Source organism: Sander lucioperca, chromosome 9 (genome assembly GCF_008315115.2).
Source record: "Sander lucioperca isolate FBNREF2018 chromosome 9, SLUC_FBN_1.2, whole genome shotgun sequence".
In the NCBI taxonomy this organism is placed as follows: domain Eukaryota; kingdom Metazoa; phylum Chordata; class Actinopteri; order Perciformes; family Percidae; genus Sander; species Sander lucioperca.
This window is the reverse complement of record NC_050181.1, coordinates 4236575-4259896: the sequence shown is the minus strand read 5'-3', so window position 1 is coordinate 4259896 and position 23322 is coordinate 4236575. Positions and strand designations below refer to the sequence as shown.

General features: G+C 38.6%; 1 protein-coding gene across 2 annotated transcripts in view; it reads right to left on the bottom strand.

Moving 5' to 3' along the window:
* Window positions 1-350: 350 nt before the first annotated feature.
* ak5 (adenylate kinase 5) overlaps window positions 351-23322 on the bottom strand; it is a 71271-nt gene continuing 48299 nt past the window's right edge. Inside the window, exons 9-15 of one of the 2 annotated variants that reach the window (XM_036005327.1) lie at window positions 19763-19808; window positions 17189-17233; window positions 10005-10168; window positions 2767-2883; window positions 2115-2315; window positions 948-1014; window positions 351-915 (exon numbers count right to left, since the gene is read on the bottom strand). In XM_036005327.1, coding sequence (XP_035861220.1) covers window positions 949-1014; window positions 2115-2315; window positions 2767-2883; window positions 10005-10168; window positions 17189-17233; window positions 19763-19808 — 639 coding nt within the window. In that variant the 3' untranslated portion in view covers window positions 351-915; window position 948. Of the gene's footprint in view, window positions 1015-2114; window positions 2316-2766; window positions 2884-10004; window positions 10169-17188; window positions 17234-19762; window positions 19809-23322 lie in introns of both variants that reach the window. The other variant, XM_036005328.1, reaches the window with a different exon arrangement.

Here is a 23322-nt window from a genome sequence, read left to right as displayed (position 1 = left end):
TTTGGTCGTCACTTCAAATACATCTGTTACTGTAGTTAAAGGTCAAAATGCTGATTTTGGATCCATGTATGTTATCAGCTTAAAGGTCGACACAAACAATATGTTTTTGTGCATTTTAAACCGGATGAACAGGAAGTGCTTTACAAAAGATAAAAAGGTTGAAAGAACAAAAGACGAGTGCAACACTAACATTACAACAAAACCCATATCCCTTGGTTACCTTTTATATAATTTCAGCACCTTTTGTTGTGATCTTCTCACCAGCAGATGGCGCTATCAATCGGCTGTGACCATTCCTTGTCCTCACACACACACACACACACACCACCAAAGCATACACTCAGAAATTCTCCATTTAGCAAATGCACTGGCTTTATTGAATGTTAAATACCAGACTCAAACAAGCACCTGTACGATGAGCTTTGAAACATACAAATGCAATATTCTTTTTCTTCTTTTTATTTAATGCACAAAAGGCCTTTAAGCCTTTAAGCGTGTAATTCTTGCATGCTTGTTACGATATAAAGTATGTTGCTGTGCAAGAAAGCATGAGCACACACTGACATTTCCACTTTCTAGCACGGTGGGAACCCTCTCTCTGCTCCTCTGGGGGACCAGAGAGACTAGAAACAACTAGAAACATGCTCTCAGTCACAGCAGGGAATGCTATAGTCTCAGTATAGTTATCTGCCTCGATCTGGCAGTTGGCAGCATATATTGAGGTCAATGTAAGAGACAATGCAAGTGGGTGAAGCAGAATGTGACAACCAGGCGCTTTGTCAGTGTCAAAAGCAGAAAGAGGTTTCACTGATTGGTTGAGTGTTTGGGGAGATGCATACCACAGTTCAATGAGCGTATGTCTGGTGCAGGTATGAAGTTATGTGGGTGTGGATGAGTCTCCAGAGAGGAGGAGAAGGTCTTCACGGGGGAGGAGGGTAATTGTAGAAATCAGAAGGTCTCCATCGCCTGGCAGATCTGGGCGAACACTTCATCTGGCGACCTCTCAGCGTCAATCTGCAGACACGGACAAACTGTCTGAGACGAGGCCTTTCAAATACCATCAGTGTCTCAATATACAGTTGAGGACAGCAGTCTGCTTCAGTGCAATCTCGGCAAGCTCACAGCAGACTGGTGACCTTAATACCTGCTGTGGCATTTAAGCTTACACACACACACACACACACACACACACACACACACCTGATGTGACTTTTAAATGTTCAAACAGCTAATTTTAAAGGGACAGCTCAGTTCAACAGAAATTCTGTGATTATCTACTGACCCTCATGTCAGTGGAGACGTCAGTGAAAGGAGTAGAGACACCAAACACACAGTAAGTTAACCCCTGTGCTTACATCCCAGCCTTGTATATTCGTTTAACTTTGTTTTTAGATAAATTCACTTTGCCTCAAAAGCTTGGAAAAGAAGGCAATTTGGCTATTTACATGGTCTTTACGTAGATTTTTCTTGTGTTTTATATACAGATGGGTAACAAATCAAAGGAAAACCTGAATGAATGGATAACAAAAGCAGATGCTTCCATACAGGGCATGAGGAGCCACTGGCTGTGTTTCATATTCATTTGTTTGAGCTCATGCAGGCCAGACATATTTGTGCATGCATTACAAAATATTAAATGTCATATTCCTGTATTCTATTTTGCCAAACAGCTCATGAAACCTAATCTGTCTTGTAGCCAAACACTTGTACTTGTGTGTGTCCTAAACTCCTTCACTATGTCCTATATTTTACTTAGCAATCTGATCATGCACATAAACTAAAGTAGAAAAGTTCTGCCAGAATGTTGAATAAAAATATTACGGGACATAATGAGGTAAACATTGGGGACTTTTGTCCCCAGGGTGCAATTTTTTGCCATCAACACTTAAGAAACTTCTCTTAAACTTACTTTAAAAGAAGGCTGAAAATGTGTGTTTGAGGGGCCTTTAATGTGAATACATTTCAGCTGAGATGGATATAAGTAAGTTAATTCTCATGTGATGGACGAACTGTTCCAGCTGTTACCCTGAGTGGGTATTAAAACCCCTAATCCTTGCAGAGTAAGCTGCAGAAACACAGGATAAAAACAAATCTCTCTCTAAAAACAACATTACCGTGTGCAAAAGCTTCTTGCGTTGATAATAAGCTGCCACCGCCTGGCTGTCCCTGCAGAAGCTCTCAGCCCTCCTGTGTATGACGTGGTCTCTGTCTGAGGCAGGGTGGAGGGCGGAGGTGGATCTACCACGACACTGCAGACGACTGGACATGGTGTCGGCTGAGCAGCTCAACAGGAGCACTGCACTGGGCTCCCCCATCTGACACACAAGGCACAGGAAGAGGAAAGTCCAGGTGACGGCAGTGAATCTCAGGCTACATCTTCACTTTTACTTTATATTGTATGTCACTGTGCTGTTGTTCCATCAATGTTAGTGAATCTGTATACTATCACTCTGCATCAATATACAAGTAACTTTTTTCTTTTGTGACAAGCAAATCATTGTCATTCTGAACACGCCATTTCTGTTTGTCGTGCCTCCCCATTTTATACCATTATCTATCTGCATATTTGTTTTACTATGAGTCATATTTAATAAACATGTTTTACTCTGATGTCAGCACTGCATGTCAAACAAGTTTCTAAATCAAATGAGCTGAGTGTCTAACTGCTTTCCCTCCTCACTGTGCGCTCATTTAAGTTTTTGTGAAGACATGATTTAAACTTCGAGCATGTCTGTCAGTCTGTCCTTGTCAGTCTGGTGCTCTGACCTTGGCCTCGTACTCCTCAGCCCGTCTCGGGTCTCTAGGGAAACCGCAGATTACGAGACCTCTTCCCTGCCGAACCGACGCCGCCACTGCATCACACAGCAGCTCCAGCAGTATGTCCTGGATAATACACACAAGCAGCATAGGCATTAATTATCATATACACCCAAATAGGTGCTTCATATATGAATCAATCAACAAGGCTGTGGCTCCTCAAAGTGGGGCTCCTCTAGGGGCCCCAAAAGCTTGAAGTTCACTGTGTGTCAATTAACAGCAAATATGTTTGGCATATATGCTTGACTAAAGCTGAAATATGAGCCTTTCTTGAAGTATTTCCTGTCTATGAAGGGTCCTGCCTTATGTCAAAATGTAGTTCTAAGATCTTTATTATGTTCAAAGTTGTGCTTACATGGTGAATAATCCTAACTAAACTTTATATTTATATACTGTATGTAGGTCTTGTGAATGCAAGGCTAAAAGAAAAACACTTAATACCAAAGTCCTTAAATAAAAGCTGCTCATTGGCCACCAGCATGACAATTGTACTGGACAGATAACATTGTGCAGCAGGACAAAATAACAGGAATACCTTTAATTTAAATTAACAACTCCACAAACTAGACAGGAAAAGCTTAATAAAAGTAGGATTTATACAAAGGTTTTGGTACTGGATTGCATTACGCTGAGTGAATTATATATCAACATAACCCAGGACATGGCTTAAAAGGAACATGGATGCCGAGGCAACTTTCCCCATATACAAGGGCCACTGGGAATTAATTTCTAGTAGTGAGGTTTGGTGTATGAGCTTGGAACTGAAGTTATTTGTGTGACCATATATATATATATATATATATATATATATATATATATATATATATATATATATATATATATATATATGTGTCTGTTTGTGTATGTGTTTGTGTGTATCTGTTTCTGCTTGTTGTTTTTGTATCCCTCCCTCCCATCTTTCCTCTTTGTTTTCCCCCCCTTTTTAGTTATTTTTTATTTTTTTCTCTTTCTGACCCTGGGACACATTCTCTGTCTCGGTGTATTGTTTGTAGTTTGTAGTTGTTTATTTCCTTTAATAATATAAAAATAAAAAACATTTGATCACAAAAAAAAACAAAACAAGCCCCCTCTGATTTTAAGAATATAGTCTAACTTTAAATAAATACATTTGTTCTCAGTTTAGACTGTGTCTTACATATGTACGTAGCTAGCACAGCAAGACAAATCAAGTGCACCCTCTGTAATGAGCCGGCCTATTTAAAGCAGTGAAACTCCACTTGCTTTTTTTGTTTCTCTGCTGCTAGTTTGCTAACTTGGCTAACACTGCTGCAAACACTTCCTGCTTATGTTTGCTGCTCTTGAAGCTTTTTCTAATCAAGCTAAACTGTTAAAAGTTGCATCATGTTGCTTCAAGAACACTTTGGGGGTTAAATAATTGTGTTTGTGTGGTACCTTGTTGATGGAGAATTATTTATCATCCTCCTAGGCCACATCAGCCGGGAACATAGGTTAGCTTGGAGCTAACATTACAGCAACACTCGCTAAAGCTGAAATGCTGCACTTCAATAAGCTCTGGTAAGTGTTTACTGCATCTTTACTCTGTTCAGTCGTTGCTCGTGTGGATTATTGCTCTCTAAAGTCTGCTTTGGTTGTCTTGGTGTCTGCTAATTATGCTCTTGTGCTGCTGAATTTTTTTCTTTTCTTCTGGCACTTCCATTATAATGCTTTCATGCTGCTGATTACTTTGTGACATAACATTATTGGTTGTTTGTGGTGGTTTCCTATTAAGCCAGACTCAAGAACTTATATTGTATATTAGCTTTTTAGGGATGCAAATATTAATATTTACACATAATTATTTCCCTTTTATACTGGCTTGATATGCAATGCTTTTGTTACACCTAGGATAGGTAGTCCACACATTGTATATTGAGACAGAAATAAATCTTCTCACATCAATGTTTTTTTTTTTTTATAGCTTTCTATAGTGTAGCTACTATTCTTCATACCATAATTAGCTGTAACCTGCTAAGCTCTTGTTCTATTTTTAATGCTGCTGGCACTCAACCCATTGGATGTTTTTCTGCTGCATAACTTTTCATAAGAAGAGTGTTTTGGATTGTAATATGCTGAAGTTAAGAATAATTTCATGCATAGTCATGTCTGATTTGCTGCATAATCATTGCTGGGTTTGAATTTATCCATGTCGATTCTCTAGGTACTAGAGTTTATGGCAGTTTATGAGGTACGCTTCACGCTTGAACTTTAAGATTCACGAACTTGATTGCCATTATGCAAGCACAACAAAGTTGCAAGTTGAATCAACACCTCTCTAAAACAGTTTATTGTTAATGTTATTATCAGTTGCATTAGTTTCAGCCATGTGTTTATTCCCTGTATTGTATTTAATAAGGCATATAGGATGTAATGAACTTTATGTATACAGCTTTGTAGATACAGTTTCACATAAAAAAATCCATTCTAGTGAGTTAGCTGAGGGTTATCAGGTTTTAATGCAAACTACAATTTATTTTGGCAATTTGGCTTTTATTTGACACATTGCTAACTGCTCTATAGTGGTTATTCTACTAGTCTACACTAGTTGATGTTTTGAATATTGATCTGACAGTGTTTTTCCAAAACTCTACTAGATCATAACTAGACATTTTTGATTCTGCTTCAAGCCTCTTCGCCATGATTAACATCCTGATAAAATTCTGTGCAAAAAGAATCACAGTGCTCATGTTAAGTCCTTGACTGACTTTTAAAAGTGTTTGCCGGTATGGTGATCTCATCCTTCTAGAGAAAAACTAACAGGTAGGATGAAGAAGGGGGTAATTTATGTTTTGAGGTGACACAACCTTGTCAACAACCAACTCTACACCCCGGGCCTGAGACCCTGAGATGCCAGAAGATGCATCAAATAATGTGCAGCACCCACAGGAAATCAAGAAATCCACACACATTAATATTTATTAAGCTCAACAATATGCAGCTGAGGGTGAATTTCTCCCTCAATAACACGTTTCCTATGCTCACTAGGATCACACATAGATGTGGGGGTGGGCATTTAAATCCAGTTTTATTACATGTATCTTAAGGCTGGTTTTACTGACTGTACTCTCTAGTATATGTGCAGCCTTATAGAGAGCACACATGTGGCCAGACAGGAAGCTGACGGTCTACAGAGGGATTACAGGTAATAGAGAATATTTAATTGCACTTTCTGTGTTGCCAAGCAACAGTACAGTAACATTTTACCCAGTCGAACTCTCACTGTGTCGTTACAGATTTTCTGCTCACTGGTGAGCCTCACGCAACAGCATTTTATCTCACTTTAAGATAAACCATTAACTGATATGTGATTTTGTATTTTAGCAGCTTTTGTAATGTGTTCTGCTGTAAACCTGCACTTCAGTAATCCTACTGGGATTATTATTATTATTATTATCCTCCCTTTTAAATCAAAGTCTCTGTCCATAACTCAGTCACAGAACATAAAATTAAGCGTTTGGCAGTGACGATGTTAGTGAACACATGGGACATGACCTTAATGTGCTGCGTAAGCTTAGACTGCTGAGCCGTGCATGAATGCCTTCGGGTTTCTCCACTTAGATGACAGAAAGCTAAAGTAAATCTGCCAGGGCTCCCTCCACAGTCTATAGTTGGTACAAAACACTGCTGCTCGACTCATTAACAGGACAAAGAGGCATGATCACTTCACCCCTGTTAGATTTGCATTTTTGATTTTAAAATTGTATTGCTCACTTTTAAGGTCTTAAATGACCTTGCTCCTGAATACATTTACGATTAATTGACCTGGTATACTCCCAGGTCACGGTTTGTGACAAAGGAGGATGCGCACTATGGAACTCTCTGCCAACTGAACTCAGACATACAATGTCTCTAGCTTCTTTTAAATCTTTTCTCAAAACGTTTTTCTTTGTGAAAGCTTTTGGAAATGTTTGATAAATGCTTTTATTTATACAGTTTTTATTTCTTTTTATTTGATGTTTATTTTATCGTTTTTTTTCTTCCTCTGTACTCATGTCCTTTGGCCTTATTCTCATTTTATTTGCCTTGTCTGGTTTTATTTCCTTTTGTAAAGCACTTTGTAACATTGTTAAGAAAAGTTCAGTATAAAACAAGTTTATTATTATAATGAACCACAAGCACACGGCAAATGAATATACCGAAGCCCGCCCTCTGAATCGATGCATCAGTTTAAAGTGTTGCAAATCGTGACAGACATGGGACACATAATGTTCAGGGAAAAATTATGACATTTAGTTCTTTGCTAATTCTTTACATTTTATCTTGAATTTCATATTAATGTTACATGAATAAAACTGAATTGCAAATCAGCTCCTTGTGGCAGATCTTTTTAATCTTAAATATTTCTTCAACATTACATTTCTTATCTCATCTTTTTCTCTTTTCTCTCTGAGGCGGTGGCTTTTACTGACAACCAGACAGTCCAACAGTTGCTGCAGGTTGTGTCATTACGTGGTGATCTGGAAGTATCTGCCAGCTGCATCCAAAGAGTTTAATTTTAGTTTGTGTAATTTTGTCCCAGCACACCATGCTTACAAAAAATAATCGACTTAACGGACACTGTGTCCAAAGATTTTGACTGCAGTTCAATGATAGCAGTTGGTGGTGAGAGACGCAGGCTCGGAACTTTGAGATTGCTTGTTCCTGAGATCAGTTCAGAAAAAATGCACCATGGTAAACCATATGACCCTTGTTACCGGCTGGCTTATTAAAAGATTTAATTTCATATTATTACAAATATTAAAATATGTGTGTACAGAGTGGCTTGACTGACATCCCTCACTCTCCTGTTGGTTTTGCCACCTTACACCTTATTATTTATATTAGTGCATGTTATTATGTAATTTAATTGAGCAGATATCAGAAAATGTGGACAGAAATCTGCTAGTTATTTGCAAGACATTAGGGGCTGCAAATAACTATTTTCACTATTTATTCAATAGCAGATTGTTTTTATATTCATTGTAACAGTCATTCGGTCCATGAAATGTCAGAAAATTGTGAAAAATGCCCATCGCAACTTCGTAAACCTCAACGTGACGTCTTCAAACTGCTTGTTTGCCAGCCAACTAACCAACAGTACAAAACCTATGATATTCAGTTTTCTGTTACATAAGACAAAAACATTTTAGAAGACTCCATTCTTGAAATAAATGAATTAAACAACCAATCAATGATGAAAATAGATGCCAATTAATTCTGTCAATTGACTAATAGCAGCTGCTTGATTCATCCTTCATAATGACTGGCTTTCCCCAGCTGCTCAGCTACTAGCACACTAGTAATGTCCAATCATTTTCATGCAGGTGTACAGTGTGGCCATTGCTCCCATAACCTAAAGATAAGCTGTCAAGCATCTGCTGGACTGAAGTCGACTCTGTCCTGATGAACATGTTTTGCGTCTTCTCAGAAAATAAATGTGTTTTCCTCTGAGAGCCTTTGGAGTTGTAATTTATCCAGTTTGCGCACCCTGTGGTCGTTTCCAGCAATATATGCTCAGACAGCCATGCCAGCCCTGCCTAGTACAGAGTGAATAGATGTGCAATCTCTGTGAAAGCCATTTTGACCACTCTTGACTGTATAATCCCTTTTCTATTTATTTCATTAGGTCCTTTGCAGGAAAACATGTTATATAGTATGAGTATTTTCTCAGACTAAGGGCTGTGGGGTAACATTTTTTCAGTGACATGATGAAGGGATTTGTCTTTGTGCATCTTCAGCAGTCTCTCTTTATGAAAAAATAAATAAGCTGAAATATCTTTTTTTAGAGTAATATTATTGTGTTGGCTCAGCCTACTGCACAGCGCTCACTGCTCCCAGAGATCAGTCAGACTGTGTGGGTTTCTGTTCTTTATTCTTTGATTTTATGTTCAGTCATGCTGCCAATTTGCAATCACTGCTCGTACTTTAAATCCTCTGCATGTATTATTCCAAACAAACCACTTTTTCTGAGTCTGTTCTTTTCTAAACACATGATTTGATCTCTTGAAGAATGCATTTAAGCAAAATAAATGCTGAAATGAACATACAAACATTATTAAAATTGTTATTTTCATATCAAATTTTAAAACTCAATTTTTGCAAAATTACTATTATCACCCCACAAATGGGCTGAGAGGCACACAATATTTTCATAAGGCATGTTTCCAGCTTAATTTGTTCTTGCACTGCAAAACAACTTTGAATCAGAATACTGCAAAAGAAATGACTGCAACGGAGTGGCAAAAAGTAACTAAGAACATTTACTTATATACTGATCTTGTGTACAAGTACACAAGATCAAAGTGTATTAAGTAATTCTATTTGATGCTACTATATTTTTACTCCACTACCTTTCTAGAGGGAAATGTTAGCGTTTTACGGCGTAAACAGTAATGCATCAGCCATAGTAATCCAATGATATAATGTGTATTATAGTTAACCAAACCAGGTAAAGAAAAAAAAGTTCAGTAAAATAAATGGACGCCATCTGCAACCACGGTCATGAAACTCTCTCGGTTAATAGTACAAAAGATTAACAACTGTGTTTGAAGTTATCTGGTTCTTTGATAAAAAGTCAAAGGTATGTTACAGGCCTGTATACTTAAAAACTTTGAAAAATAAGTTAACTACAACTCCCAGAGTGCATTTCGGCAAGAAACACCCAATCAGAGTTTAGAATTCTGTTATGTGTTCCGCTAACAGCAAGATAGAAGCTGTAGACTTTTCTATTTATGAGTCCTGACTTTTGCACTACTTGTTTTTTTCTCTTTCTTTTCTCTTACTATGTTTATTAAATGTTTATAAACACCAAGGAAAATGAAAATGTGAAAATCTGCTTGGCAATAAACGTGATTCTGAAGATTATGGTGTTGAGAAACACAAACAACACAAATGGCAGCAACTAATAAAAAACTAAATATAATAAAAAAACTAATATTCAGCAACTATTGTGCCGTGTTTTGTTCTCATCTGCAATGACAAAGCATTTTAAACTCACTGCCACTCTGATTTGTGCCCTTTTTTTCCAGGCCACCAAGCCTCATGGGTATTGTAGTATTTAGAGCTGTGCGCCAAACTGAACAAAAAGCTGGACGTAATTAAAACTGGTGGCCTTAACATAAACTTGGACAGTAAAATTATCTGGGAGAGTCTTGTGTTTGTATGTCAAGTAACCTAAACACCTTACTGACCTCGGGCAGCAGCTCTCCACTCTCCAGGAGGTCCCGCAATTGACGCCCTCTGTCGCCATGAGACTGCAACTCGTTACACAACAGGTCACCCAGGGCGATGCGACGCAAGCCGCACCTCTCCTCCATTCTCTCACACTGGAGAGATTTCCCTGAGCCTGGACCACCTGAGAAAACACACATGCGCACAGACAAGCATCGGTCAGTCAGAGAAGTGATCACTGAGGCAAAACGCAGAGTGAGGCAAAGATAACGAGGACGAAAGTGAGAGGTGAAAGAAGCCGTGTGTGTGTGTGTGTGTGTGTGTGTGTGTGTGTGTGTGTGTGTGTGTGTGTGTGTGTGTGTGTGTGTGTGTGTAAAAAGGTGATGTGGTGAGAGGGGACAGAGTTAAAGAGAGAAGATATAAGAGAGGAAACTGATAGCAGGTGGGTAGGTGAACTGGGTATGTACGTGCACGTAAAAGGTCTGATTCATTGCCTGGGGCTCAGTGTCAGGTTATCACAGATCATTATCATCTTTTCTAACTGAATCTATGTGTACCGCCACCTTGGTTTAACATCACACACACACACACACACACACACACACACACGTAGTAGTTTTATACTTGTGAGGTCCCTCATTGATATAGTGCGGCACTATATTATATCAACTATCAAATATCAACTTCACTTTACTGGTTAACCAGGTACTAATAGTGACTGGTTAAGGTTAGGTATGGTTAAGGTTAGGCACCTAACCCTAACCAGGCACTATTAGTACCTGGTTAATCAGTAAAGTGGTTTAAGGATGAGTTTGAGGAACTTGTACTTAACTTAATTATCTTTTCATGCTACTTTATATTTCTACTCCACACTCACTTCACGCTGTGATTGGCTGGCTGTGCGGAGGTGATAAAGGAGCCTTAATCGGTTAATCAATAATGAAAATAATCATTAGTTGCAGCCCTAAAATGTACAATAATGTAACTTAACCCTAACCTAAATTACAGCCTTAACCCTAAAGCCACGTCTTCATCATAAAACAGGTCTTTGACCGAAATGTCCTCTCTTTCCAGGTCTAATATATTAAGATATAAACCCAAACTGGTCCTCACAAAGAGCACACACACAGGCAGCATACATCCTAACAGACACAAGAAGAAAAGCACACTGCTTACTAATCAGCCAGAATTTGTTATTACCTTTTAGCCAATTTTCTTAAAAATATTTAAAAATATTTCGGCTTGCTCCACTGCAGGACTGTGAGGTCTGTAGGTGTTTTATCACAGTCTAACTGTATTACATGGCCATGAAGCTGTGTGAAGCATCAGTAGACAGTGGTGATTTATCATAACCAGCCTTGGGCACAGTAATAAAACTCAGGATGTGCTTCACATTTCTCAGTATTCTCCTCAAGTCCGAGTGTTGCTGCCCTCCGCCAAAAACAAACGTCCTCATCACCATTCTTCTGAGACCACGGAGGTCATGAATTCATTCATTGTACATTCAGCACATATTCACTAATTTAACCAGCCTAAAACAGCCCCCACCCCCCATACATACTCACTAAAAGAATTCCTCTGCTGCTTGACACCTCTGCTAGGAAGTAAAATAATGACCCAACAGGGCTGAAGCAAAAGCCATTAGAAGCTTTGGGACTCTCCTAGTTAGTTGGGTCAAACACCTGCTGTATAAACTGGTTCTGTTGGGATAGTTTTCTCTCTCTGAGATCATTTGAAATTTAGATTAACTGGCCTTCAGAGTCAAAGCTTTAGACAAGATGAAGTGTATTTACAGTATAAGGCCTCTGCAACAGATTTCTTTTGGCCACTTTGGGGGGTCAGTGGAAACAAGTTGTGAACACAACACTGACATATTTTAAGTTGATATGGAGAACTTGTTAGCAAAACATACACATCCAGCAGTTATTGGGCAACATTATTACTAATTTAGAGTCGTGTTTCTAGCCACCTGGTAAAAACAATATTCACTCTTTTAGCTCTGGTTTTGGTCTCCACCAACTCCTGAGGGAAATACCGTATTTGGCTCTTCAGTTGCTTAATGCTCCCCTATGTTCACCAGCTAACTTTGTTTTCTGTTTGTTGCTGAGCAGGTAGTGTACAGTGGGGTTGAAGAGCTTTTTCTCAGCTGCCTGCTGCGACTGAAAACAACACTATCAGAGTGAACCAAAATAGTGAAGGTGCGGGCTGACAGCTAAACAATGCAGACTTGGGTGATAATTCTCTGTAGCCTCATCACCTCTTTATTTCTACTGCTTGATCTAAGTGCAGCATTTTATACTGGTGATCATGGCCTGTTTTTACCCCACCTCCAGTATCTGATAAGCATCAAATCAGAATGAAACCATTTCATTGTCATCGTGTATTTCATAATAATAACTTGTCTCGCTCCTCCACAATTACATCCTCGAAGGCTCCATCCTAGGTCTTCTTCTCTTCTGTATGTTATTATGGCTTCCACTGCCATTGCTATGCTGATGTTATGCAGTTATACATGCCAATTCAACCCAGTAAATCCATCAAAGGTCTCCCAAATCCTCACACTTGCCCATCTGAAACTGAATGTCTTATGTTAAACACGGAATAAAACTGAAACACTTATTTTTGGACTATCCAGACATACATTTATCTAAAGTGGTCTCTCTGGATCTTGTGGGTGGTTGTGTGATTTCTCAGAGCAAAAAAAGTCTTGGGGCCAGATGTACTAACGCTTTTGCGCCCACTTCAGGCGTATTTGTTTCGCAACGTACGTGTAAAAGCAAGGCGAGGTATGTACAAACAGGCCGCACTGAGGCACAAGCGCAGACTGCCTGTTGCGGGGACTGAAAATGGCAAATTGCGCTTTTCTGTGTCATGCATATGCATTCATGGGAGGGTGAAGGGGAAAGTGAGAGTTTCCCATAAAGAGATGGGAGGGGAAGCGTAAAGTGTGCCTAATTATGTATTCCGCGGTATGTACAAAAACCGCCCGTGAAAGCGCGCCTCTATTTTGCGGTGAAAATTTTCCGCCACTTAAAAGCAGGTGTAAACCAGCCGCAAGCGGGTTTCCTCACATATGCCTCCTGGTGAAATGGCAGTAGTAATTTGAGCAAGATGAAGACATAGGCCAAAGAGACGAGCTGAAAGGACTTTTGCCACAAAGATCACACTTTTTCAGTTGAGTGAATAGATTGAGTTACAGATTGAGTTACAGATTAAGCAGCCATGCAGGGCGCCCAGATAGCTCAGTTGGTAGAGTGGGCGCTCACACATAGAGGTTTACGCCTCGACGCAGCTGGCCCGGGTTCGACTCCGACCTGCGGCCCTTTACTTCATGTCATTCCCCCTCTCTCTCCCCTTTCATGTCTTCAGCTGTCCTATCACAATAAAGGCCTAAAATGCCCCAAAAAAAAAAAGCAGCCATGCAATATTAGTTACTGTAATATTACAGTTACTAGTATAGTGCTGATCATAGCACAAGTACTTAACGCTTTGCTACAGCGCAATTTACGGTATAGTGGGCGGAGAAAGGCGCTGATTACCCGATGAACTGCAGGTTTGGTAAATACGACGTAAGCTGAAGTATCACAGCGTGCGCTTTCTGCAGGTTGGCCATGGCGCTGATAACGCTACATTCGCAAATGTACGTACATCTGGCCCACGGTGTCATATTTCACCCGCCCTTGTGACTTGAATCCCACATTTAATCCACTAAATTTATTTATACTACAGCTTTACAAGTCAGACAATTTGGTTAGCACTGGCAGACATTTGCACTGCTGAGCTCCTTCTAGTTTCTCTACTGACACTCAGGTAGGTGGAGGTTTGGATTTGAGAAAAACACACCATGTGGGAACAGCTCTGTCACAGCGTTGTCCTTGATAAGAGCCAAAGTGACAGATGGGTTATATCAGATAGAGATGGAGCAGGAGACAGAGATGAAACAAGGCAAAGAGGGCAGATGAATAGAAACAACAAATCTCTCTAGTAATTTCATTTTTGAATCCATTCCACTCCTACATAATTAATTTCCCTCAAAGCTTCAGCAGGTAATATTTTATGTAAAAAAAAAAAATTGGTCCAAATGACAAATGGGCTGCAGAGGACACAAGCCTCTTGTCTCCACTAATTGAGATGCTTCCGTTATTGAAATTAAGGAAAATACAAAAATGTTCTCTGCTGGATTTCTTAAAGATGATTGAAGTTGCTGCTGCAGAGATTTTTTCCTTTCCACCAATTTTCTGTAAATCAATGAATCCTTTGAACACTTTAATCTGTAACATCTTGTGGGAAGAAAATTGCATCTTTAGGCAGTTCCTCATTGCCTTTAATAGATTTAGGTTGGCCATTTTCTATATTTTTTTTATCATTATTGTCAAATAATTCCCTGAAAACCCCACGATGAATTGATCCTACTGGTACTGTCTATGTATCCAAAGCCTGATGTATCTTATTGCTCAGTGCCATAGAGCTCCATTATTGTCCAAAAACTATTAAAACGCATCACTGAGTAACACTGTCGCAGTGGGTGACATGCTTTTTTATTATGAACACACGGTTGGTTATTCAATCCAACTTCTGTTCCAGTAAATTACTTTGTAGTGTTTTCCTTAGACTCCAATTTGAGTATTTATCCAATTTAAGGTCTGTTACGTTACACATTACTCCAGAACTCTTATATGCTCCTATATAATGATACTATTTCATTCTCATCTCTTCATCAGCATTTCAGAGGGCAGGTAGATGGGCAGCAAGTGACTGAGCCCTGCTTCTTCACCAAATAAAAAGTCTAAAGTTACATCTGCAGCAGCAGTAGAGCAGGTTTGGAAAAGAGCAACAGCAGGAGACGAGGGGACATTAACTTTTCATTAGGAGTCCTTGTGCTGAGTCAGGGAGTCTTGAGACAATGTTTTGAAAGTCAGCATCATTTCTGACATGGCTGGAAAGGAAACCTGTCCTCACAAAACTGATCTTACAGGCAGGATTCAGTTTATGTGGTACACAGACGACTTGCTCCACCAGACAATGAGTCATGACCGAATAACTAAGTCTGTTTTCCTTGCACTACATAATTTAGTCCTTGCAGTTGTTCCTTGTTGTGAAACACTTTGTAACTTCAAATTTCACTAAACATTAGAAAAATGCTTTGAGCGCCAACATCTCTGAGACGGACACAATTTTGTGATTTTCAGACATTATCTTGTCCAGTTTTTCTCGAATAGGGCAGTGGCAGTGCTGTTTAAAAAAGAAAAGGCTCTCTGATTACCCTTTTAAAAAGAGGGGTGGTCCACTTATATAAACATAAATAGGGTATTTCTGATCATTTGAGCCTTGTAGTGAATTTGGGCATTACGTTTTTTTTTAAGGATTTCCTACCTTGTTGGACTACTGGGCTGCTTTGAAGTTGGGGACAAACTATTTTTAAAGCTGCACTAATCAATATTTTTCTATTAACAATTGATCAAATTACTGTGTAAGGTGAAGCTTGTAGATAATTGTATTCTACCTGGATTATTTTCATTTATTATTTTTACACTACATATATACAGTAACAGGTTCATATTCATGTAACTTCTCATAGTGCTAGTGGTCTGAAGTGTTTCACATATTGCTTCTATCGACATGCAGGTAGAACAGTCGTTTAAGAGAGATCTTAGGAGACCGGTGATGGTTCGAGCTAGCAGAAACATTACGTACATGCATTAGGACAACAGCTCAGTATATAACAGTGACAGTGAAACATTAAAGCACAAGAAACTGATGTGATAAGCGTTGAAAACTATGTCTTGCTTTGTTCTTGCTCTGGTGAATCCCACTTTCTCTTACAACACGCTAAATGTATGATCAAAATGAGCTGTAAGCGGAATAGAATCATGAATACGTTAGCCAACGTGGCCAACCTTTTCATGATATGGTATAAAATCTGCTCAGGAGACACATTTGATTCAAGGTGACAGTTATTACATATGCAGAGTTGGCTCCTGGTCTAACTAAACTAAACGTCTGTTCCTCAAACATTCAGACAAACTGGTGTTAGTACAGATCAGTGGGGATTTATCATGTTGGTTTACATGGAAAAGGGTTTTAACTCTAATACCCATAGCCGTGTGGAAGAGAGAACTAATTCAATAATCTTTTAATGACCGTATCTTTGTTATTTTTTCCTGTGATAGCGAAGTGAACGGTAGTTAATGGAGACTGTGTGTCCCAGATCTAACATTAACCTTCGCCTCTCTGTATTGTCTTCAATTAGCAGACTGAGCCACACGGCCTCACTGTCACAGCATTCTAATTAATGACTAAAAAACACCACACTCTGGCTCCAGAGGGTGGAAGTAAATAAGTATATTTAGGTTACAAGATATTCAATCCACAATAACATAAAAAGGAAAGAAATAGCAAATCCTCACATTTGAGATAGTTAAACCAGTGAATGTTTGGCTTTTTTTGGCTTGATAAATGACTAAAACAATGAACCAATTATCAAAATTGTGCTAATTTTTGATTCATAAATTACTTGTAAATGTCAATTCTGAAAAACTGTCTTGTTTCACCTATGTGAGACAATTCTATTTTTAGATATCATCCAAAGGGATTCAGAGCACTTTCTCTAGCTGTGCAGGAGCATTTAATGCTTCAACTGATCTGAGAACAGGAAAATAGCCGCAAACTGACAGAGTGTAATTATATGCAAATCACTTAAAAGTGCAAGGCTGCTGGAAACAGCTGCTGGAAACAGCTGCTGGAAACAACAAACAAACTAATTCAATTAAAGTTATATTTTTGCCATAAAATCTATAATCTACAGACGACAATAATAAAGACTCACCTAAAATACTGTTTTCAACACTTACTTTGATGCCTTATGGAAGTGAAGTTTTGAATGAGGATTTGTGTATTTTATATCTTCCACTACTGCTAATCTCTTCATATATTAATCAGTGTAGTGTTGTAACATGCCGCAAAATTTTACAGGAGCAAAGTTTTACGCCGAAACTTTTGTAATTATTTTATTATGCAGCCTTTTCATCAGAGCTACAACAGTCTAAATTTAGTTCACTTGAAACATGCAGACAAATGTTAGAGCAGCTGATCAAGTGATGTGTGTGTGTGTGTGTGTGTGTGTGTGTGTGTGTGTGTGTGTGTGTGTGTCTTTTTAATGAGGTAAGCTCCACCAGTGCTGAGGTGTTTGTCTACATGTACGTACCCATCATGAAGATGACCTTTGGTTTCTTCTGCTCTGTACAATAACCTGTCAGAGAAAAGAAAATCTGAGTTTAACATGTGGTACATACACACATACGGGTCAGTCCATCTTCACAGACATGGAATCACTACGGCAAAACACATAGTGAGGCGAGGATGACGAAAAGGAAATAGGGAGGTACACACAGAAATAATTCAGTTTTCCCTTTTTATTGTAGTCTTACTCTTTTTTTTTTTAAGATTATTTTTTTGGGGCATTTTAGGCCTTTAATTTCAACGGACAGATGGAGACATGAAAGGGGCGAGAGAAGGGGGGAATGACATGCAGCAAAGGGCCGTAGGTCGGAGTCGAACCTGCAGCCACTGCATCGAGGAGTAAACCTCTACATATGTGTGCCTGCGTTACCAACTGAGCTAACCCAGCCACACGTCTTACTCTTTTTTTAAAGAATTGAATGCTTGTTAATGAGCCTCTTCACTTATACAAATAGACCAGAACCAGACTTATACCGCTTTGGCCAATACCAATATTAAAGAGAAAACCTAACACATCCTCATACCTAAATGATCAAATAGGTCAATTGTCAGTGACTCCCAAAACGACAAATATCACCGTTCTATTTCCTGACGCACGTTGGCCATTTTCTAAACACGTGACTGTAACACTTGACCGTGGTGGAAATTAGTGAGTGAGTGTCCTGTGTTTGTGTGAGCCATCCACCACTCCAACGTCTAACCTTATGTGGAACTTGGCGCTCTTATACTTAGTCACCTCGAGAGCCACAAGAGGTCGGCGCCTAACAACAGCAAACGTAAATACGGGTCGTTATGAGATGATTGCACAATCAACCTATACGTTGTTTTCTGGGTGAGGACGGTCTGTAAAACCACATATTTTTGATTAGGATCTGTTAAATTCACTCATTATAAAATAGTATAGAAATATAGAACGTATTATAGAGTTGTGATCACAATATGTACTGAAGACAACATTTTACAGTTGAAAATGTTTGATCTCAGATTATTTTACTTCAGAACAATCAGCTGTTATAGACCTTTATCACAGTGGATAGAGTGATTTGGTAATCGCAGGTGTGATTGATAACATTGATGGTGATTTAGATGTTTTAGTGTCATCGGAAGTGTCATAAGTTACCTTCTCCTTCTATAAGCAGACAAAACTAGTGTAGTGTAGTGTAAAACTAGTGTACTCATAATGATAATTTATTTCATGTCAATAGTTTATCTGTTTTTCAATGACTGAAGTAGCAATGTGACTGCAGTACACTATGTCAATTAGTAATCTAGTGTTTAATGTATTAACCTGTATGCTAACTTGCAGTCTTACGATGCTTACTCAATGCTAAGGAAAGGGGTTTAAGCAATAACTGTCAAACATTCATCTAAATTAAAGTCTGTTTTGATGGTTCTGTTTACATTTGCTGCTGCACAGTATATACCCAGTGTTCTAGGGAAAACTCTTCACATGCACATAAAATGATGAAGGGGAGGTCAACAGCAGCAGTTTGTTTAGAAGAAACAGAAGTTGTAGTTATGTATTACAAAGTAAATACAACATCCCCTCTGAATAACTTCCGCATACTTACAGAATACCATTTTAACAATTGCATTTGTCATTATGAATGATTTAGTCAATTTAGCTTTATGTAGACATGATGTGTAATTTGGTCTCGTATAAATTACTATATTTTTAAGCAACTGTAACCTTGACTCAATCACTGAAAGAATTGAATGCCAACATTTACATCTTTCAAAAGGGGCATTAACGGGAACATTCTCACAATTAGCATGAAATACAACAGCAACAACAACAACTATACCAGTAATGCAATAATAACATTTTAATTATTCATTTGGTCTGGAGAAGAAATTCAGCCAAGATCGCAGAGGAGCAGCAGCTCGAGCTTCTTTAGCCTTTAGCCTGTGTGAACTCGTTCTTGCTAATCTTCAGTGTTTTTGTAGCTTTTTGAAAAGTAATGCAGCCTACTTTAATTTCTTGTACTAAAATAACTTACACAAGACGTGGACTGACTGGAAGGTGTCAATCAAACTAAATCACTAGTGACCACAACCAAAAACATCAGCGTTTCATTTGGAGACAAATAAGGAGAAGAGTGAACAGTTTGTCGCTTTATATTAGATATGTATTTCATGTAATAAAACATGGTTCAAGCAAATTTGCAAGCCAACATGACGACTAAACACAGGGTTTGTTCTACTTTAATCAGACAGGCTGCTCCTCCTCCTCTCTGTCCTTTGCCTGCTGCAGGGTGACAGCTAGCTGACAAGATAAACATTAGGTCCAACTGGCAACAGTGAATCAACAAGCAAGCCCTTCTCCCCTTTATTACACAATCAATACTGTTCAAATGAAGAAAAACACGCATGCACGCACACACAAACAAACAAACAAACAAACAAACAAACACACATTGGTGATTAGTTGTGATTTCCCCTGCAGCTAATAGAGCAAGGACAGAGCGCGTGTTTGTGTGTTCGTCTTTTCACCATTTATACAGACAATCAATAAAAATCAATCATTTTATCAACTCACTTTCTGTGGTTCCTTCAGCATACCCAATTTCTTCCTCGTCTTCATCCTGGAAAGACAGAGACAACATTTGTTTTATATTCTGTATGTTCTTACTTCTCAAGTGCATCTTTATTTCATCTTTTTCTTTATGCTGTGTCATCTATGTGCCACAATCACCCATTCAAAGTAAAAGTGAAACAAGAACTTGAGGTAAAGGACACTACACTACATGGCCAAAACTATGTGGACACTGAACACGGCTGAAACCATTAGTCAAGTAATCAGTGAGTCGATTTCGATATTGTGAGGATTTCCTGATTTTCTGTCTCTCTCTATCTTTGGGTTTCGGACTGTTGATCTGACCAACAAGTCCTCTAAACCATACGACCATTTAGATTATTCCTACCCTCTAATACAACCCATAGGAGCGTTTCATAAATTAGCGCCCTTATCGGTGGCAGGAAATATGACCCACAGGAGCAGTTTCCGTCTTCATGTCTAAACATAACAGTCGCGGTTTAAACATGTCGGTCGCAGTTTGGTTAGGTTTAGACACCACAACTACTTAGTTACAGTAGGTTTAGAAAAAGATCGTGGTTTGGGTTAAAATTGGTACATTTGTTACAAATCTTCACTTCTGGTTATACCTGTGACGCAGAACGTGACTTCCTGCTTTGCTTCCGTCATAACTACTACGGCCAGTAGAGGGCACCGCCTAACAATAAAATGGGCGACTAACTTCTTAGGCTTAAAATAAGTCTAAGTTGTTTTTTTTTTGTGCGAAACTGTCTAACTTGAATCAGACTAATGTAAGAATAAAGCTAAGACTAGAAAAGATGAGTATTTTAGAGAGAATGAGACTGCTGTGCCTGGAGGAGGACTGAAACTCTCAGCTGCCTCATTCACTGAATCATGAGTTACAAACACATATCAAAGTCAAACCAGGGCAGAAATAATTGTCTCAAAGACATTTTCGACTTTGTTTAATCTGTTTCGAGAGGAAGTCTGATGCGCATTTAAGACCATTTTCCAACAATAATTTCTCTCTAAAATCTCATTGCTGTAGGTTTCCATGGTAATCCTCCTCAGCTTTGGCCATCTGCAGCATTTTGGCACAAATGACCTGTGAATGATTTAAGTGTTGGCATTAAGAAATCATTAATTCTTATAATCGAACAGTCTGGTGACACCAGTAACAGACAAACAAACAAAAGCCTGCATAGCTGATGTGTATACTGATAATAATGAATGATTACACTGGGATCACTGCTGATCTTTGTGAAGTACAGAGGAGGAAAATATTCAGAAATTCATTTTGTCCTCATTTAGGCTAGTATAAGCTTTGTTTTTTAATGGATGCAGGAAAATCCTTCCCTGAATTTAGTTATTTAATAATCCGATCCCTTAAACAATTTAAAGCTGCTATAATCAACATTTTTATATTAACAGTGGATCAAATGACTGTGTGATGCTCCACTATGTTCACCAGCTAGCTGCTAACAGTCACTGTCACAGGTGGTGTACAGTGGATTTATGAAAACCAAAACGGTAAAGTTGCGAGCTATAAAACCAACAAAGAACCGAAAGACATCTTCAGAGTATTAATGTTTACAGGATAACAATCAACTGCCAAAATGGAGTATATCTATGCATTTAATAAAATAAATAAGTAATAATAATAAAAAAAAATAAAAAAAAACGGTATTGAATTTAACAGAGCCACAGTAAGAGTGTTCAGGGAATAAAGATGAATAGACTAAAGGTGATAAATTAATACTATTAATTTGAATGCGTTAAGCAATTTGAGGATGAATGATGACTGACCGAATAAAGGTAGCAAAATAATTATAGTGAATGCATGATTTAATTTAATTTAGGACAATTTTAGGGAACAGTTGATCAAAAATGTCCCTAATGGACTGTAGTTAAGTGCTGACGTTATTGTGTTTCTTTCTTTAGTACAAACTTAGACAAATCTGCATAATTCAACACACCTCACAATGTTTGTTGGCATTAAAAGTAGTCCAAACAACACATTGTGTGCTTCATCACCACCATGTTCCTTTCACTTCCCACCATAATGCAATTGAATGTGTGAAAACTGAGCATCCAACTTCACATTACAGAGAAAAACATCTGATTTGCACGTAAATGTAGCGTTAGATGAGCGACCGCCAGACAAATACATGTTGCTGTTTTCATTCTCTCACTGTGCTCATTTGTTTTTGCATTTAATGGAGCAACAAAGTACAAACATCCCTATATAAGGTGCAAAAAGGCAAAAACAATATCAAGAACTAGAGACCATCTTGCGATGGATCACACCAGCCTTGACGCCTAATTGGGTCAGAGGCCTAAAGTTAATTTGTTAAAGAAATATTTTGCTAAATTTAAATCCAGCTCTATGTCATGGCATTGTGGGCAATGTGTGCAGATAAACGGTGTGTGGCTTGCCTCCATGGCCGCTCTACAGCTCCCAGCTGAGCAGAGCAGCCGAGGTCTGCCGAGATTCGCCGGATGATCCAAAATGTGTCACAGAGGTCCGCTGAGATCTGTAGAGATTTCAGCAGACCTAGGCGGCTCCATGTACTGCCGCCATGGAGGGAAGCCAAACACCATTTTCATCTAAACACACTGCCAACATAAAAATGACACAGAGTTGGTTTAAAATTGGCTAAGAACCCCTAACATAAAAAAAATTAACAAACAGTTGATCAGCACAAATGAGTAGCACAATGCACTAGACCAGGGGTATTCAACGTTTTTTAGGCCAAGGACCCCTTAACTGAAAGAGAGAGGGAGCAGGGACCCCTTGCTACATATATTGTAATTCTTTTTTGTTGTATATTAAACTGGACCTACAATAATGTGTAGGGCAGCCTAAAGCCTTTACAAATACCTTACCTTATGGTGCATATAATACTAAGCTTTTAAAATATATTTTTTTTGGCATATTCATATATTTATACATCATGTTTTACTGTAATGTTAAAATATGGCACAGTACATTCTTAAGCTTAACTATCTGTGAATGGCTACCTTAGCTGTAGGCCAGTAAGCCCATCATCAATGTTGTGTACATAAAAAATGTATATATATATTTTTTTAAACCATTGAACAATAATTTGGCGGCCCCCCTGCAGCTACTCTGAGGACCCCCTAGGGGTCCCGGACCCCCTGTTGAAGATCCTTGTACTAGATGATAATCGGTCATCAAGGAAAAAGCTCAACAAGAAAAGGCTAGATTAAAAAAGGTTAAAAAAAAGTTTAGTATTCAGGTTATTTATCCAATAAGTTTTCTTTAAAGACTTCCACGCAGGTGGGGTGTCAACAGTTTCAGTGCCAACTTAAGTCATGCTGTGTGAACTCCTCCTCCTTCTCATACTGTGCCCAAGCAATGAAACTGACTTGTTTTTGTATTTTTTTGGAGCAATTTGCAGTTGGGAGATAGCTCAGTAAATGTCAGAAAAACAGCTCTGCATCATTCGTAGACAGAAATAAATGACTGAAATAAAAACGACCTCCCTTGACATTTCCATCTAATACTAACTCTTGACCTCCCATTGCTCTGAAACTGACTT